At 45.2% G+C, this 17,946-nt stretch overlaps 1 protein-coding gene across 2 annotated transcripts; it reads left to right on the plus strand.

Moving 5' to 3' along the window:
* The first annotated feature begins 8,041 nt into the window (after positions 1-8,041).
* Positions 8,042-13,791, plus strand: Srsf6 (serine/arginine-rich splicing factor 6). Of its 2 annotated transcripts, XM_013010859.1 has the most exons (7): positions 8,042-8,299; positions 8,520-8,668; positions 9,932-10,056; positions 10,145-10,353; positions 10,805-10,888; positions 11,008-11,198; positions 13,204-13,791. In XM_013010859.1, exons 1-7 carry the CDS (start codon positions 8,193-8,195, stop codon positions 13,221-13,223), a joined length of 885 nt encoding a protein of 294 aa, XP_012866313.1. In that variant the 5' UTR covers positions 8,042-8,192; the 3' UTR covers positions 13,224-13,791. The 2 variants fall into 2 exon arrangements, with proteins under 2 accessions (XP_012866313.1, XP_012866312.1); XM_013010858.1 differs by having other exon boundaries at positions 8,043-8,299; positions 11,008-13,791.
* The last annotated feature ends 4,155 nt before the right edge of the window (positions 13,792-17,946 follow it).

Below are 17,946 nucleotides of genomic sequence, written 5' to 3' on the forward strand. Positions count from 1 at the left end.
AAACAGAAAGTGGCACTATGGCTCAAGTGGCAGAGCATGCACCTTGAGCTGAAGAGCTGAGGGACAGCGCCCAGGCCCAGAGTTCCCCACACCTGACCAAAAAAAAAATTCATAATGTTATGAACAGACATTAGTGTGTTAATCCCAAAATTTGAGGTTAATGTAATTAGCTTCTGCTGGTTTGGTTATTAAACCTCTGTGGGAAGGACAGTGGCAGCAGCGCAGGTTGGCATGCCAAGGAGAATCTGGCAAACTCCGGGAAGATGACAGCAGGGACCAGCTGGAGTGTATTTCATGACTGAAGTGGTCCAAGCCAACGCACAAGAAGTTACACGATTGCATTTTTGTCTGTGGCAAGTGCCGTGAATCGCTTTGCAAGGGGAAGCAGCTGACAGGCGTGTGGAAGATGCTGTCTGCACCGTTCCGTCTCCTCCACGGCCAGCACCAGCTTGCTGGGAACACCTGCCTCTCTTGGCTTGATTTGTGGCTGGGCAAGAACATTCAGCCCCCGGGGCCAGCTGCAAGTATCCAAGAGTGAATGCTCCTGGAAGCAGCCCACAGCCAATGACAGCTGGGCAGCTTCCTCCATGGTGACTGTGAAAAGGCCATTTCCTTCCCTCCAGGTAGTGCATTTGGAGGATGGCCTCAGGAAATAACAGCGAGAGATGTTATGGGACAGTGTATTCTGCTCCAGGTCCAGTTTCTGCTTCCCTTGCTATCATCATCCCCAGGAATCTTCTTCCCTCCCAAAGATGGCTAGATTGGGACCCAGGGCTGCTCCCAGAATCCACCTGTCATAAAAGATACAGTGCTAATAGCTGGGTGCTGTGGCTCACACCTGTACTGCTACCTACTCAGGAGACTGAGATCTGAGGATCATGGTTAGAAGCCAGCCCGGGCCTGAAAGTCAGTGAGACTCTTGTCTCTAATAAACTACTCAGAAAAAGCTGGAAATGGCGCTGTGGCTCAAGTGGTAGGGCACTAGCCTTGAGCAAAAGAAGCTCAGGGACAGCACCCAGGCCCTGAGTTCAAGCCCCAGGACCAGACCCCCCCCCAAAAAAAGATACAGTACTGTTGGAAATACAACAAGAACTTCTGCTAACAGTCACATAACTTGACTGATACTGTTACTTTCTCTGTTTTATAGACAAAGAAACTGAGGTCTGAGCAGGTTAAAACTTTGTCCAAGATCTCATGGCTAACAAATGATGGTACTATAGTCATACCAACTAGCTCCAGATAAACACGTACACAACCCTCTTCATCGAAAGGTGCCTGTGGAGCAGTCAAGGGTTCTCCTGGTTTTCAAGTAAGAGTCAGAAAACTTCAAGGTGAATAGAGGCTTGACAATTAGATTTGGATTCAGCATTCTCATCCTAGAGATGATTCACATTCAGTCTCCTGAAAGTGTGTGTCTTTCCAAATAAACTCTCCTATCATTTTTACTAAAAACAACAACAACAACAAAGAAGCCAATTGGATTCTAAGACCTTCAAAGACCTTCCATGGTTGAGCTTCATGGACATCCACTTAATTGACCCTACCGCTGTAACAACAGAGATGCCCACCAGGTGGCAACAAAGACACAGCTTCAGCACCCCAGAGCAGACCTCAGACTAACTAGAAGACAAAACCAAAACCAAGAAGATGGACGGATAGATAGATAGATAGACCAAAGATACTCATCAGCAGAGACTACAAATCAAATATTTAGTGGAGCTTTAATCATCGCACACACAGCAGGCACAGTTCAAGGAAGTACTTGTAATTTTTTTTGGGGGGGGTCCGGTCGTGGGACCTGAACTCTGAGCCTGGGCGCTGTCTCTCAGCTCTCCAGCTCAAGGTTAGCGCTCTACCACTTGGGCCACAGCACCACTTCCGGCTTTTTTTCTTTTTGCTTATGTGGTGCTGAGGAATCAAACCCAGGGCCTCATGCATGCAAGGCAAGCGCTCTACCACTGAACCACCTTCCCAGCCCAGTACTTGTAATTTTTCCTGAGAGCTTTATTACCCTTTTTGTTTCAATTTTCCAGTAAACAACAGACAAGCTGTAAAGTAAGTAAATTGTAAGTACACCAATCAATGCATTTTCACATACATACATACCTATTTCCAGCACCCAGCTCAGGAAAGAAAATGCAACCAGGACCCCGAGATCTCAAGTCTCTTCCAGCCACTTTCCCTCCAAGGCAAGGAGGGGTCTGCCTTCCAGCACATCCACCAGCTTTGCTTATTTTTAGATAGCATGGATTCCTTTGTCTCCTCTGTATAGCATGTGCTTAACATGGTCACACCTGGGTGCTTTAGTGACGTGTTTGTTGTGAATATACAATCCATTTCCTCTGCTGAGATATGTGTCATCTGCATGGTTTCTAGGTTGGGGACATAGTACACCTAATGGTGCTATGTTTTTAGTACTGTAGATTTATGAACACATTTCCATTGGGTACATAATTGAACTTCTAGATCATAGGAGCAAGCTGTTTCCAGCTTTCACCTCTAGTAGATCAGATTGTAGCCACTCTGGTGGAGTTTCCCAAAGTGATTTAACAATTCACGCTCCCATTTACAATGGCTGAGCATTCCAGTGGCTCCCTGGCCACATGGAGATTTTCTGCTCAGTGAAGGAGAGGACTTCCCTGTCTTGGCAGCACTAATAGATAGGCATGAAGTGGAAAGCAGAAGATTTCCAATGAAACCATGAGCCCATATGGCCAGGGAATGGCTGAACGGAGACAGCAACAGCCTATACCAGGAAGAAGTCCTGGATGGCCCTGCTCTTGTGAAGTCCTCTTTGAGCACCTGACACTCTTCTCAGTGCTAGACATGGAGAAGGAAGAAGACAAACCCCATGCCTGCTCTGGAGAAGCTCACATCCGAGGGAAAGGGGAGACTAAATAAATGTGTCCCAGGATGAAAAGTAATACAAGGAAAAATTAAACAGGGCAAGAGGTTATGGAGGGCAGTGTGCAAAGGTGCTATTTTTTTTAATGGATGGGCAAAAGAGGCCTCTTGATAACATTGAGCAGAAACCAGAAGGAAGTGACCATAAATCATAGGAAAAGAAAGTTCTAGAAACAGAGACCCATTTTGTGAAAAAGCCCTGACATGAGTATATGTTTAGCACATTCATGTAAAAAGCCAACGGGAAGAGGGTGAGGAAGATGGTGAAGCAATAGGACTTGTTGGTGGGAGGTGCCTAACTGGGATGTAACCCCCAACTGTGGTTTAAAGTCACCAAAAGCTAAGGGTAGACTTCAGTGGTAGAGCGCATGCCTACTGTGCAAGAGGCCTTGAGCTCAAGTTCAATCTCCAGCACTGAGGAGAGGGAAAACAAAGGATGAAGAAAAAGAAGGAACCACATCATCAATTATGATTAGACTGTCAATAAAGGGTTGGAGTTTATAGAGATTTTTTTGGTGATGGTTATTTACAAAAATAAGCTTATACATAGTTTTAAAAAAAATTGGTGCAAAAACTATACTTTCAGGGATCATTTCTATAGTGTTTTACTAGAGAAATCTCAGTGATCGTGTGGAGTATTGATGTGTCTTTTGGCCATCCTTCTTAAGCCAGGCCCAAAGAAACATAGGTCCCATGGTTTCCCTTATTTGCAATAACTACTATATGTCTGAGACAAGCAGAAATGGTCAGATAAGTTGATGTTAAGCTGAAATGAACCCCAAGTTAAGGACTCAAATGGTTTTTTTTTTCTTTCTTGCTATTGTGTCTAACATATTTATAAGATATTTGTTGCGTTGTATGTACCTCCCCCACGGTATAACCCCTGTTTTCACTGTATTTGATGTTGGTATAATTTGTGGAGGGGAAGGGAAAAAACAAATTGTTTAAATAGGGATACAGGTGGACCCATTGCACCAATGAGATGTACAAGATGTTATGTCGAAAATGAACTTAACAACCTTGTTGTGGGGGGGGGGGAAGGGAAGGGATGGAAAGGGGAAACAAGGCAACAAAACTTGATAAGAAATGTACTCATTACCTTGCCTATGTAATTGTAACCCCTCTGTAAGGTATTTTCACAATAAAAAAAAATCTTGCAAAAAAAAATTGGTACAGGTTCTAGGGGCTTGTACTCAAGGCCTAGATGCTGTCCTTGAGCATTTTGCTCAAGGCAAGGGCTCTACCACTTGAGATGTAGCTCCACTTCTCGTTTTATGATGGCTAATTGGAGATAAAAGAGTCTCACAGACTTTCCTGTCTGGACTGGCTTTGAACCATGATCCTCAGATCTCAGCCTCCTGAGAAGCTAGGATTATAGGCAGTACCTGACAAAAAAAATGTATAATTATTTAAAAAGGTTCTTCAGGGTTTTCAAGCAAGACCTTACCCCTATATATACAACACAATGGTTACTTAAGATTATTATAGACTGAAAGCCAAACACAATATTCAAATGAATGTGGCTACACTCAAATTTTTAAAAATGGGGGGATGGAGGGGGTTTGGAGCTTGAACTCTGGGCCTAGGCACTGTCCCTGAGCTTTTTCAATCAAGGCTAGTGCTTTACCACTTTTGAGCCACAGCCTCACTTCCAGTTTTCTGGTGTTAATTGGAAATAAGTCTCACAAATTTTCCTGTCCAGAGTTGGCTTTGTACTGCAATCCTCATATCTCAGTCTCCTGAGTAGCTAGGATTACAGGCACACGCCACCAATGCCTGGCTCAAATAAGATTTTATTCACAAAACAAATGGAGGACTAGATTTGTTTGGGGCTGTAGTTTGCTGGTTCATATGCCTTCAGTGTTGAGCTGCAGAGAGCAGTCATGGGCACATAGTAGCAGTCAAGAAATATTTGTGAGGGCTGGGAAGGTGGTTCAGTGGTAGAGTGTTTGCCTTGCATGCTTGAGGCCCTGGGTTCGATTCCTCAGCACCACATAAGCAAAAAGAAAAAACCTGGAAGTGGTGCTGTGGCTCAAGTGGTAGAGTGCTAGCCTTGAGCTGAAGAGCTGAGGGACAACACCCTGGCCCAGAGTTCAGGCCCCACGACCAGACCCCCCCCAAAAAAAAGAAAGAAATATTTGTGAAAATTTTGTATGCCAGCCTTGGGGCTTAAACTCAGGGCCTGGGTGCTGTCCCTTAGCTTTTTTCACTCAACATGGGTGCTCTATCACTTGACCCACAGTTCCACTTCCAGTTTTTAGCCAGAAGTCTCCTGGACTTTCCTGCGTTGGCTGACTTTGAACTGTGATCATCAGTAATTAGGATTACACAGTTGTGAGCACACTAATACCTGGCTTTCAGATGTTCTTTTGATTCTGATTTGTGATAATTCCTCTGATGTGGACAGTTTCCAATGCTCCATTGTCTTTCTGGAGCAACCTCTGCTGCATTCACTTCATTCCATAAATATACACTTGAGCTGCTATAGTATTTGAGAGAGATGAGAATCAACAGCAGATGGATGGATGGATGGATGGATGGATGGATAGATGAGCAAATGGATTGATGGATGGACAGATGGATTCCCCAGGAGAACTGGTGTTATGGAGACTAGGAAGTCCCATGGTAGGCTGTTTGGAATCTAGACAAAAAGGAAGTCAGTACAGTCTCTGAATCCAAGTTTGAAGACTTTTTTCAAAAAACTAGGAAAATTGTCAGCTACCAGTGGCTCACCCCTGAATTCCTACCTACTCAGGAGGCTGAAATCTGAGGATCACAGTTCAAAGCCAGCTGGGGTAGAAAAGTCCATGAGACTCTTATCTCCAATAAACTACAAAACAAAACAAAAAACCCTGGAAGTGAAGCTGTGTCTCAACTGATAGAGCATTAGCCTTGAGAGAAGAAACTTAAGGACAGCACCTAGGCCTTGAGTTCAACCCCCTGGACCAGCAAAAAAGGAAGTTGGAAGAAAGAAGGAAGGAAGGAAGGAAGGAAGGGAGGGAGGGAGGGAGGGGAGAAGGAAAGAAAAAGAAAGAAAACTGATGGTGAAACTCTTGTCTGAGGCCAATGACCTAAGAACCTGAGGAGAATTTTTGGTACAACTCCTAGAGTACAGATCACAGAAACAAGACTCCTGATGTCCAGGAGCAGGAAAAGACAGTTGCCTCAGCTCCAGGGGAAACAGCAAATTCACCTTTGCTCTGCTTGTTTTTGTTTTTCCCTACCCAGACTTTCAGCTGCTGGATGGTGCCTGCCTAATCAGTTGGTGAGGCTGGTGACAGAAGATCTTTCTTACTCTGTCTAGGTATGCAGGATTGGAGGGGATGGGAGGGGGGAGGAAGGGGGAAGAGAGGGGAGGGAGGGAGAAAGGAGGGGGGAGGGAAAGGGATTCTGTTCCACCAGTTGTATTTGTGGTTCTTTCCAAGTAATCAACTGAAACAGATAATCAGTGAGATTCCACAGAATATGAATGGTCCACCCCATACACATCAACATGGTAACATCTGATACGGCTTTCCATTGCAACAGCTCTCTGGTGTTTTGTGAAGCCATTGGCCACAGAGGAGAGGAAAAGAAGTCTGCTGTATTTTTGCCTTTGGGCAAATAATAATTAATAGAAAAGCATCAATGGTCCCACTTTCCACAAGCCCCTTTTAATAAGTACTGCCCATTTCCTTTGGGAAAGGTATGCTCAGACCAATTCTATACAAGAGCCACTTCTGGCTCACTTCGTGCAAATAGCGTTTTAACAAAAATTCTAAACACTGGCAATTTAATGAGAGAAAAAGTATTATTGGATACTCCTTTCCCCTAACTACATTCCATGAACATTTTTCTTTCTTGGGGCTGTTACTAGGACTTAAATTCCGGGCCTGAGTGCTGTCCCTCAGCTTTTATGCTCAAGGTTGACATTCTAACACTTGAGCCGCAGCTCCACTTCTGGCTTCTTGCTGGTTAATAGGGGATAAGAGTCACATGGACTTTCCTGCTGGGGCTGGCTTCAAACTGTGATACTCAGATCCCAGCCTCCTCTGAGTAGTTAGGATTATAGAAATGAGGCATCGCTGTCAGGCTGTGAACAAACATCCTTTAAACTAACTTTTAAGTCTATTTTTTTTAAATCCAAGGTTAAAGCTGACCTCCATCCACTAGATGTCAGTATTGCACTGGCTCAGCGATAGCCTTTTCTTCAGCTGTGACACAATCCCCGCCACATCTCTTCCGTCTCCAGTAACTTTCCTGGCTTCTTTGGGGTATGGTTCTTGGCTCTCCTACTTCTGTTATCCATTTAAATTTACTCCTTCGGTGTGTGAGGTGTTTGGGAGGTTTTGTTTGTTTGTACTTAGTACCAAGGGTTCTAGATCAAAATAGTTCGGTGCTCTAAGGAGGGACGTTAGGTCTCGCTCCTCTTTGTTGGACACCTGTGTGCCTTCGGGGCTGGGAACGTTGGGGATTTATTGTCCCATTGTGAGCAACTATAGAGAACCCGGGATTGCCTAGTACGCTCCAACCTACCAACTGCCACAGTAGAGAGGAGGGGAGCATGCATGGAGGCTGGGATGGCGACCCCAGGGCCTGGAGCAAGTTGAGCTCGGCGCTTTCAACACGTGCCCGGCCGGACAACCAGCAGCAGCCGCCGCAAGCCGCCGCAAGCAGCAGCAGCAGCAGCTAGGCACAGACCTCTTGGATTCTCCGAAACCCGCTAATGCGCTGGGTACGAGAGCACGTTAACGGGAACCAATCAGAAGAGAGATGGCGCAGCCTCGTTTTGACGGACCTCTCAGAGATCACGCTGGCCAATGAGCACAACGTCAAGAACCAATGAAAAGCGAGAATTCTCTACCAGCCTCCAGCCTGGGAGACTCCAGTTCAAACACACACAAATCGGAGGATACCTAGCCGGCTGGACGAGCTATTATGTTTACACAGGTGGATGCGGAGGGATACAAGAAAAAAATACCTGGGAGCACAAAAACAAGAACAAAAACAAAACCAAAACACCACGCTCCACCGACACGACCCGCGGAGAACTCGAAAGTCGCTCCCAACCTCGGCGGCGACGCGGGAGAGTACGTGCCGCGCGCTTGCGTCACGCGCACGGCCCCGCCCCCTGGTCGCGCTTATAGCGTAGCCTTGGCGCGCGCGCGCACCATTGTGTGGCTGGACTCGGCCGCCCGTGCGGTGTGCGGCGCGTGTTCGGGCTCTCAGTCCCCGCACTCGCACCGCGGCTTACTGCCTTGCGGTCTGCCGTCCGACAGCTAGCCTTCGGGACCTCGCCCACCACGGACATGCCGCGCGTCTACATAGGACGCCTGAGTTATAACGTCCGGGAGAAGGACATCCAGCGTTTTTTCAGCGGCTACGGCCGCCTCCTCGAAGTAGATCTCAAAAATGGGTGAGTCGCGCCGGGACGTCCGCGCCCTGCGTCCTCGGCCTGGCGGCGGAGGGGGCTGTCGGAGAGGAAAGGTGGACAAGGCCGCGGCGCCGCGTGGCAGGGCCTCCAAGATGGCGGGCGGCGCGGCGCCGCGGGAGCGCGCGGGGGTGGCGGGGGCGCGCACGCGCGCGGCGCCGGCTAACGACGTCCTCGTCGGTGCCCGGCCGCGCTCCGCCCCCAGGTACGGCTTCGTGGAGTTCGAGGACTCCCGAGACGCCGACGATGCCGTTTACGAGCTGAACGGCAAGGAGCTGTGCGGGGAGCGCGTGATCGTGGAGCATGCCCGAGGCCCTCGCCGGGATCGCGACGGCTACAGCTACGGAAGCCGCAGTGAGTCCCGACCCCGCGCGCTCCGCGTCTTTGGGACCTGGGGGGCGGGCGCAGGCTCGCGGGCGGGCGGGGTGGGGCCTCCCAGCCCGGGCAGGTGCGGGGGCCGGGGATCGTTTGACCCGGTGTGTCCGGGCCCCGCCGCCTTCACGTCTGCCCGGGGCAGCCTTGGGACACCGGAGCGCGGGGATTGGGTGTGGTGGTTGTTTGATTGGGGCTAAGTTTGGGAGGGGGTGGCTCTTGCTAGGCCCCGGTTGGCACTGTCAAGGGTTCTGCCCTTGTCGGAAGCAAGTGATGGCTTTGATATTTGCTCTGCTCCTCCTTGCTTACCTGTCAGTGCTTTAGCTAGGAATGGGGAAGTTTGGGGGCGGGATAGGGAGGAGGTGGGGCGGGGGCGGGGCAGGGGGCGGGGTTTCAAGTGCAGGTGTTAGGAGTCACTGGGTTGGGGGAGGAGGAAGAAAAATGCTATTTTAGAGTAACGTGGTTCTCACACCACAAAGTAAACCTAAATAAGCTTCATGCTGTATTTGAACTAGTCGGGGCATGTTATTGGGAGGAGGTTGGGGGGATTTTGGTTATGTTAAATGTTTGATGTTGAAATTGTTGCATGTTGAATTCAAACTTTTTAACAAGTCCTTGATGTTTCAATTTGAAAGTGACCAATGGGGCTGAGGCTGTGTCCACTGAGGCTAAGATGACTGCCTTTCCTGATTGGCCTTGGCTTTTCCATACATTGTGTGACCCTTGCCCTATGACCCTTTGGCTGACCTTACCGGAAGCCATGACGACAGCAGCCTTTTGCCATTAGACGCAGGGTGATGGTGAGGATTCCAAGGGTTAGACAAAACTGGTTAATCTGAACTAGGTGACTGTTACCTTGCGTGTTTTGTGGCCAAACCACCACCAAAAACCTCACACTGTGATGTAAGTACTTAGTGTAACTAGTAAACATTTTTGTAAAATGTAGAAATGCATGTAATCAGTTAAGTTTTATATTTTACAATGTTCTGTAAAATAAAACTTAGCGAGGTAAATTGAATAAAGGAGCAGTCACTCTCTAACAGATTGTAGGAGAGGTCTAGTTGCATTTAGTCTATTTGACTTGCCCTTAATTTAATATGTGGCAAATCACAATTGTATCAAAGGTTTAGCAGTATAATAGCAAAGTCCTACTCCAGTAAATAAAAGTTGATATGTTTGTACTAACTTTCAAACACTCACCCCTGTCATTACAAAGCATCTAATTGTTACCTTCGTGTGATAAAGGTGGTGGAGGTGGATACAGCAGTCGGAGAACCTCTGGCAGAGACAAATATGGACCACCTGTTCGTACAGAATACAGACTTATTGTAGAAAATCTTTCTAGTCGTTGTAGTTGGCAAGATTTAAAGGTATGTCCTGAGATTTGGTCTCTTCATGGTGTGTCTAATGTTTAAAAGGTGAGATGGATTCTGAATCTGACTGGTCTTAATGTTTTAGGATTTCATGCGGCAAGCAGGGGAAGTAACATATGCAGATGCTCACAAAGAACGCACAAATGAGGGTGTAATTGAATTTCGCTCCTACTCAGACATGAAGCGAGCATTGGATAAACTGGATGGTACAGAAATAAATGGCAGAAATATTAGGCTTATTGAAGATAAGCCACGAACAAGCCATAGGCGGTCTTATTCTGGAAGCAGATCCAGGTAAGTTAAAATACTGGCCAGAGGAGGATACTTTTCGTTACTAAATTCTCCTGGAGATCACCTACCCCCTACACTCCCCTTTGAACTCAGGGTCTGGGTGCTGTCCCTGAGCCTCTCTATGCTAGCACTCTGCCCCTTGAGCCACAGTGTTGCTTCTTGCTTTGTTCTGAGTAGTTTCTTAGAGAAAGATTTTCCTGCTGGGCTGGCTTCCAACCATGATCCTCAGGTCTCAGCCTCCTAAGTAGCTAGGATTACAGGCGTGAGCACCAGTGCCCTGCCACTCTTAGTTTTGTTTGTTTGGGTTTTTTTTTCAGGGTGCAGGGGGTGACAGTCTTTTACAGCTGTTGTGGTTAGTGGACTTGGTAGTAAGCAAATATTCTTGACTTGGGTCGTTTGGTAAATAGCATGAACGTGTTCTGGAGATTAAGATTTCATTGTGTTTCTTCTATAGATCACGTTCTAGAAGAAGGTCACGAAGTAGGAGTCGGAGAAGCAGCCGCAGTAGATCTCGGAGTATCTCAAAAAGTCGCTCCCGGTAAATAATGTGGTGGGACTTCTTTTTTTTTTTTTTCTCCTGAATACAGTTGTACTTGTTCATGGAGGATATGTATGTGCTGACCAAATACTAAAAGAAGTCTGGCTTTTCTTGTCCAGATCCAGGTCTCGGAGCAAAGGTCGATCACGGTCTCGATCAAAAGGCAGGAAGTCGAGATCAAAGAGCAAATCTAAGCCCAAGTCCGATCGGGGCTCTCACTCACACTCCCGAAGCAGATCTAAGGATGAGTATGAGAAATCCCGAAGCAGATCTCGCTCTCGATCTCGGTCCCCCAAAGAAAATGGAAAAGGTGATATTAAGTCAAAGTCCAGATCAAGGAGCCAGTCTCGTTCCCATTCACCCCTACCTGTTGCACCCTCAAAAGCCCGTTCCGTGTCCCCTCCTCCAAAAAGAGCTACTTCAAGATCCCGGTCTAGATCTCGTTCAAGATCGAGGTCTAGATCAAGTTCCAGAGATTAACCTAGAACTCTTAAGTTCTTTGCACACTATTATGGAACACTTTCCTACTTGCTTAGGCAGTTACTCTTCCATGTTTATACTTGGCCTCTTCTGCAAGAGGCTCTCCTGAAAACAGGGGCACAGAATTTGATTTGTGGCCAAATTTGATATATAAAAAAAAGATGAGGTTCTAAAAAGATGGCATGAAGTCACAGACCCTCTCCCTTTGTAGAATTAAGAGATAACTTTGATTTTATAGCTTTTGAGCTAAAATAACTTTTGTAAAGATGAAGCTCACTTAGATTTTTTTTAAGTATTTCAGCAGGATCTGCTGCAGGAGTTACTGTTTTATTTGTTTGCTTATTTTTTAAATTAACTGTTTCCAGCTTTGGATACTTCAGGCTTTAGAGGGAGAACCCAATTTTCAATTATGTTGGCTTTTTATAAAGCTTGAGTTATGTAAGATTTAAATAAAAGTTTGCTACCAAGATGATTGCCTTATTGAATAGGTTCACTGTTAAATCCCTTTACACATTATTAACATCTGCTGTTTGTGGAGACAGTATAAATTCTATTTCAGTGTAAAGCAAGGCAAGCCTCAGACCAGCAATAAATTACTCAGTTTGGATAACATTGTGCTGTTAATCAAATTTGCCAAAGTCTTTAATCTGCCCCTTTGACAAGTTGAGTTAAAAATAAAAGGTATTTTGTAGTTGCTCTGTTACACAGTTTTTGCCTAAATATAACTTAAAAGCTAGTGCTTGGGGTTTTGTTTAGCTAGTTAATCCATGTTCTGGAAGTGGTTAGAATTCTCAGTATAGTTTGGTCCTTATATAAAATGGAAGTAGCCTTTGATTAGAAATTTAATGTTGTTCAAAATAGAAAAGCACATCCTGAAAGGTCATTATTCTTAACAGGCACTTAAGAAAGACCATTTGGTGTAGGCATTTGCTGGTAAAGTCAAATCTTCCTAAAAATTTGTCCCCTTTGGTTAGTGGGTTTTTTTTTTTTTTTTGTGATGGATGATTGGATTATCCTTATAAATGTTACACTTTTGTGTGGTCAATTTGAAAAACACTGGAAGGAATACACCAGACTTTTTGTATTATATGAATGAAATTAATATGTAAACCAAATTACATGGCAAATTTGTAGGAATGAGAAGTTAGCAATTAGTTCATATAGCCATAAGCCTCTAAATAGTTGAGACAGTTGTTAAAGAAATGAGTTACATGATGTCCCTTTTTTCACAACTTCATCTAAAAAATAATTGTTGGAAGTAGAGGTGTGACTCCCATGTGGTAGAGCACCAGTGCTGAGCAAAAAAGCCAAGTAAGAACATGAGTTCAAGTCCCAGTACCTACAACCCCCCCAAAAAAAAATTTAATCCTAGTCAGAAATCAAGATGTAGATGGATTGGCTCAGGTTTAATATCTTCCTTGGAACTGCCAGTATGTAAGTTGAATTGTGATAAGGCATGATGATGATCTAGGATTGATGTTGTATAATTTTAACTAAAGGGCATATAATAGAATGAGGCTTAGTGAAAAAAATACTGAGTCAGGTATCTAGGTAGATACCAGTCACAGAGTAACTAAGAATACTTGGTAAGGAAGAAAAACTATAAGTAATCCTTCAGCTACCTACCTGCAAGAAAGGAAAAAATCCTAAAGGCCTCACCTTAGGAATATTACTGTCCCATAGGTTGCTCTACTGCTCCTGTTATCTTTCCTTGGATAACTTAAGTGAGTTTAAGAGAAGAGAACTGTCTAATTGTATTTCACTATTTTGCCTGTCCAAAGAACAGAAATAATGGCTCTTAAGAATTGGCTTTGACAAACTTCTTTTATTTTCAGGGAAAGAACGGAAAAACTGAGCCACAGCCTTTTAAGGGGGAGAGGGCAATATTACAGTGAAATTTGGCTATCTAAAAGTATGCAACATCTTCAGCTGGGCTTTCTGTTGTTAATGTGACATTACATGGCAAGAGACATTTGACTACATTGTTAGCCACCCCAGTAAGTGGGTGGTACAATTTTTTTCTAGTAATGGCAGGGGCCAATTTCCCCATGTGTAGACCTAAGTCATTGGATGTACAAACCACCGTACTTAAACATTGGCCTACTTGAGAACGTGGAGTTGACTGATTTGAAATACCTAGTTCCTTGCTCTAATTAGTGAGCAGATTTTGGAGAATCAGCAACATGCCACAGAGATCAGTGGCTGATAGCACAAGAGAAGTAAGGAATGTCCCACGCCCCCATCCTGTACTTGATAGTGTTCTGGATTATACCACAGTGCCTTTATGGCCAGTTTGAGTCCTACCCATTCCTTCAGCATTTATGTTCCCACTCCTGTGTTACTGCCTTTCATCTTGGATATTTTTTCCACTTTGTGTTAACCTATTTTATGCTTTATCTCAATAAAATGCTTACTGAGGGCAAGGCTTGTTTGAATTTATTGTGTATTTCCACTTTGCAACAAGTTCTTGGCAAATGGTTATTTGCCTTGGGAGTTGGCATTGGCCAACCTGCCAAACATCAGGAAATGATCTAGGTTTAGAAATAAACTTGGGATGGACTTGGCAGATGGTTTATCTTGGGCATGTCATCAACTCTTAGGCTTCATTGTCATCACTGAAATAGAGAATCAGCATGGGACATGAAGATGAGTGCAGTGTATAAAGTACAATATAATAAATGATATATGAAGGGTTCTGTGTACTATCATTTCATTAATTTGGTTTGCCCTTTTTGGTATGTAGTAGTCAAAACATGTTTACAGTACAATTGTTTCTCTCTGGTGAACTAGTAAGTCTTTAAACAAATTTCCCTAGTCTTGGACATAGGGGTACTCTTAACATTTCAATTAATACTTCAATACTATCTCATTACTTATTCTTGCTTTCAGAGAACTTACCCAGGTTTAGTTTCTGTGGTGGATTCCAGTTCAGATACATGATGGTCAATGCTAGTATGAACACTTAGTTTAAATTTAGTTTTACTTTCTAAAATAAGGTAGGGCAAGAGATCTAGTTCAGTTGGTGGAGGCTTGTCTGGTACATGTAGTACAATTAAAAAGGTTCCATTCTCTGTATTTCCTGTAAATTGATAAACCTAGAGCAGTCTGTTTTTAAGTCAGGTTTCACTAGCCCTGCCTGGCCTTGAACTTGATATTCTGCCTCCCAAGTGCTGGGATTACAAGCAGGAAACCACTCCCAGCTGTGTTTCCATTGTACACATTTCATTTGACCCAAATTGTAGCAACATCTTTTGAGCAATTCTATAGTTACCTCTGTAAATCTTAGCACTTGGCCACAATCAAAGTCTTGTTTTGGTTGTTTCTGCTGTTCTGGGGATTGAACCCAGAATCTTGTGCTTGTCAGGCAGGCTTTCTACTTGAGCCAGTTATCCTTTCTGGTCCCCCCCACACACACACCCGCTTTGTTTCTTCCTAGAATAGGGTCTTGTGTGTTTTGCCTGGAACCACTGTTGTCCCCTTATATGTCCTGAGTATCTGGGATTACAGTCATACCATGATGCCTGGGTTTATAGTTTTTTGGGCTGGCCTGCCTTGAACCTTTGCTCTCATTTCTACTTCCTGATCTCTGAAATTACAGATGTACACCCACCATGCCTGCTCTACTAAGGACCAATTGTTTGCAATGCTTCCCTCACTGGAAGATGTTTACCCACTGAGGACCAATTTAGTCTCAAACCACTTAGGGATTCAATTTCCATAGTTAACTTGCCCCTCCCTACCTTAGGCTCAAGTATCCCAGGGAACAAAACTCCACCCCCATCGGGCTGATACAGAGTTTTTCTGCAACTGTCCTCATGGAGAACCTTTATGTTGTCAGAGTCCTAGGCTAAAGGCCTGGCTTGAGGGTTCCCTGAAAATCCGTAGAGCAGAGCAGTGAGATTCCAACAGATACAACTTGAGGTGATGCAAGGGAGGACTTTATTTTGGCCACACTGGGGAGAACAGAGGAGTGGCTACTTACGTACTTAATTGATAACTGACAAGAGCTTCAGAATTATATAGGGGAAGGATTTTTGCAAATCCCTATTTACCAGAAGCATGCATGTAAAGCAGTCTTGGTCAAACTGCCCAGTTCAGTGGGACCCACCAGCTCTGGGAGTCCTGATTGAGAGCTGTTGACTTCTCATTGAAAATTAATCTGTAAGGCTCACTTCATAGAATTTGAGATAAGCTGAGGAAAAACGACTCAGGAGCAAACGAGTTGGTCAAGAGAGTGCTGTTTCCTTCAGATGAGCAAAGGACAATTTCAAAAGGTCTCCTGTTTGAAAGGGGAGTTTCCAGCCCATAGTGGGAGTTTGAATTCCAAGTCCCAATACTTGTGTTCAAGGTTCTATCCTCCAATCATCCAGCAATAACCTGCAGGACAGAAATCAGCCACCCTCTTGAATTTTTTGTTTTCAGTCCTGAGGATATATACCCTTGCAAGCTCAGAAATGGGTTTACTGTCTGTGTGCCTGCATAAGTGTACATGCGCACGTGCTGGTGCTTGATCTCAGGGCCTGGGCCCTCTAAGCTTTTTTGCTCATAGCTACCATTCTACCACTTGAGTCACAGCCCCACTTCCAGCTGTTTTGGAAGCTCATTGGAGTCTCACAGACTTTTCCTGCCCAAACTTAGTTCAAAACTTGATCTTCAACTCTCAGCCTCCTGAATAGCTAAGATTACAAGTCTAAGCCTGGTGGTTTTACTTTTCTTGTGTGCTTTCTTATAATTTGTGTGGAATTGTTGCGTGTCTGCAGGTGTTCCTGCTAGCACAATCTGACATGTTGCTGGAATCAAAAGTGTGTTGGCATACAAAAGGTGTTTTCCTAAAGTCCATGGACTGGTACACTGGTGAATTCAATGTTCCTGTAGAATTATTGCATTAAACATTAGGTTCACCCTTGTGTCTGGTGTTAACATGAGGAAAACATTGAAGCTGTGATTTGAATAGAGAACTGAACTTGCTAAGTAGTTCCTGAAGGCAGACTGGCTGACTAACTGGGCAAACTGTCTCTATAAAGGAGGTAGAACCTCCCACAAATCACACCAACTTGGAAAGTATTGAAGCTAGTGAACCAGGTAGTAAAACCAGCATATAGTGTCAACATATATTCACAGTAGGGGGCAGAAAAAGAAATCTCAGTAACGCAACTCCATGTTAATTGTTCCTGGGTCCCAGTTCAAATTCTACTTATCTCAATCATGATCTAAAATCTTTGCAGTTGGGAAGTCATGTGTTTGTATAGGCTCACCATTTTCTTTTAACTCATCTGATACCTAAAATAAGCCTTTTGGAATCCAGAATAAGCAGAGTCTGGGGAGAGAGAAGCAACATGGTGAGGGTGATGATGGTGATGGTGTATGTGTTGGTATCTATGGAGTCTTCCATTGTTATGACAACTAGTACCCTTAACCAATACAGTCCTGTTCCTAATAAAAGGGGATGTGACTGAAGCTTGACATTGCTGCAAGGCAGAACATGTGTGATACATTGGCATGGTAACTAGGAAAGTTCGATTCTGCATACATTTAGCCCTGCTGATCCCACCAACTGGGGACATTTGTCCATAATGTGAAACTTGTTTTCATATTGGTTGAGGGAAGCCTAGAAGTCTGGGAGTCGTGACCTTTTCTGTAGAAAAGTAGGTTAAAAGTCCATTGTGAAGAGGGGGTTGCCCGGCTCTGGAATTCTTGAGGTAAATCTGTTAATGACAAGTATTTATGGAGTGCCCACTTGTGCTAGGTATTAGGGGTACACAGCCTGTATCCTTCCCTTGTGTAGCTTGCCATCTTTTAAACTCTTGAACTACTTGAATCTGTGTTTAGTTATAGCTATGATTGATTTGTGTAAGAAAGGTAAGTATTTTGTGTTAAAGGAACCAATAAAATTATTTGGACCAAAGGCATGCGTGGCTCTAGCAAGACTGAGGCCCTGTGTTCAAATCCCAAGTATGGGGGGGGGGGGAGTTAAGTAGAGTGGTCAACTGGAGGCAGAGATCAATCAAGGAAATTGAAAAGGAGCAATGGCTTGCCCAAATACTGACAAAATACTGACCCGTACTGAAAACGAACCATATCATTTTATTTTGGGGAGCAGTGACGGATTCTGAGCTTGAGCCACGGTTCCAACTCTAAGGGAATCCTTACGGAGTTGGAATGGAGGACCAGAAAGACAAAGTGCTGTACCCAGCTCACACCAACAGCCAGGGTCGGTGGGCTCACCCAAGGCCGGCACAGCTGGGGCCGTCCTTCATTTTCTCTGGCGGTGCCCGCCCTTCACCGTCTGGGGGGGGGGGCAGTGTCCTGACGCGCCTTGACTCTCAGGCAGTGGACAGCAGCCACCCGACGGGGTGAGGTCAGGGGTGCAGCCTGGTCACCCACTGGCCAGCTCGGAGCCCATCCCGCTGGCTCTCTGGCCAATGGTCCTCACCGCGGCTGCGTGCCGTTGGCTGTGATGCAGGCAGAATCTCTCCCCGCCCCGTCTGCGCAGCAGACGGGATCTGGGGAGAGGGGCCATTAGGCCTGCGCCACGCCGCGGGGGCCTCGCGGGCAGGCAGGCCGGGGGGCGCGCGGGC

The sequence above is a fragment of the Dipodomys ordii genome, unplaced genomic scaffold, assembly GCF_000151885.1.
Source record: "Dipodomys ordii isolate 6190 unplaced genomic scaffold, Dord_2.0 Scaffold13, whole genome shotgun sequence".
NCBI lineage: Eukaryota > Metazoa > Chordata > Mammalia > Rodentia > Heteromyidae > Dipodomys > Dipodomys ordii.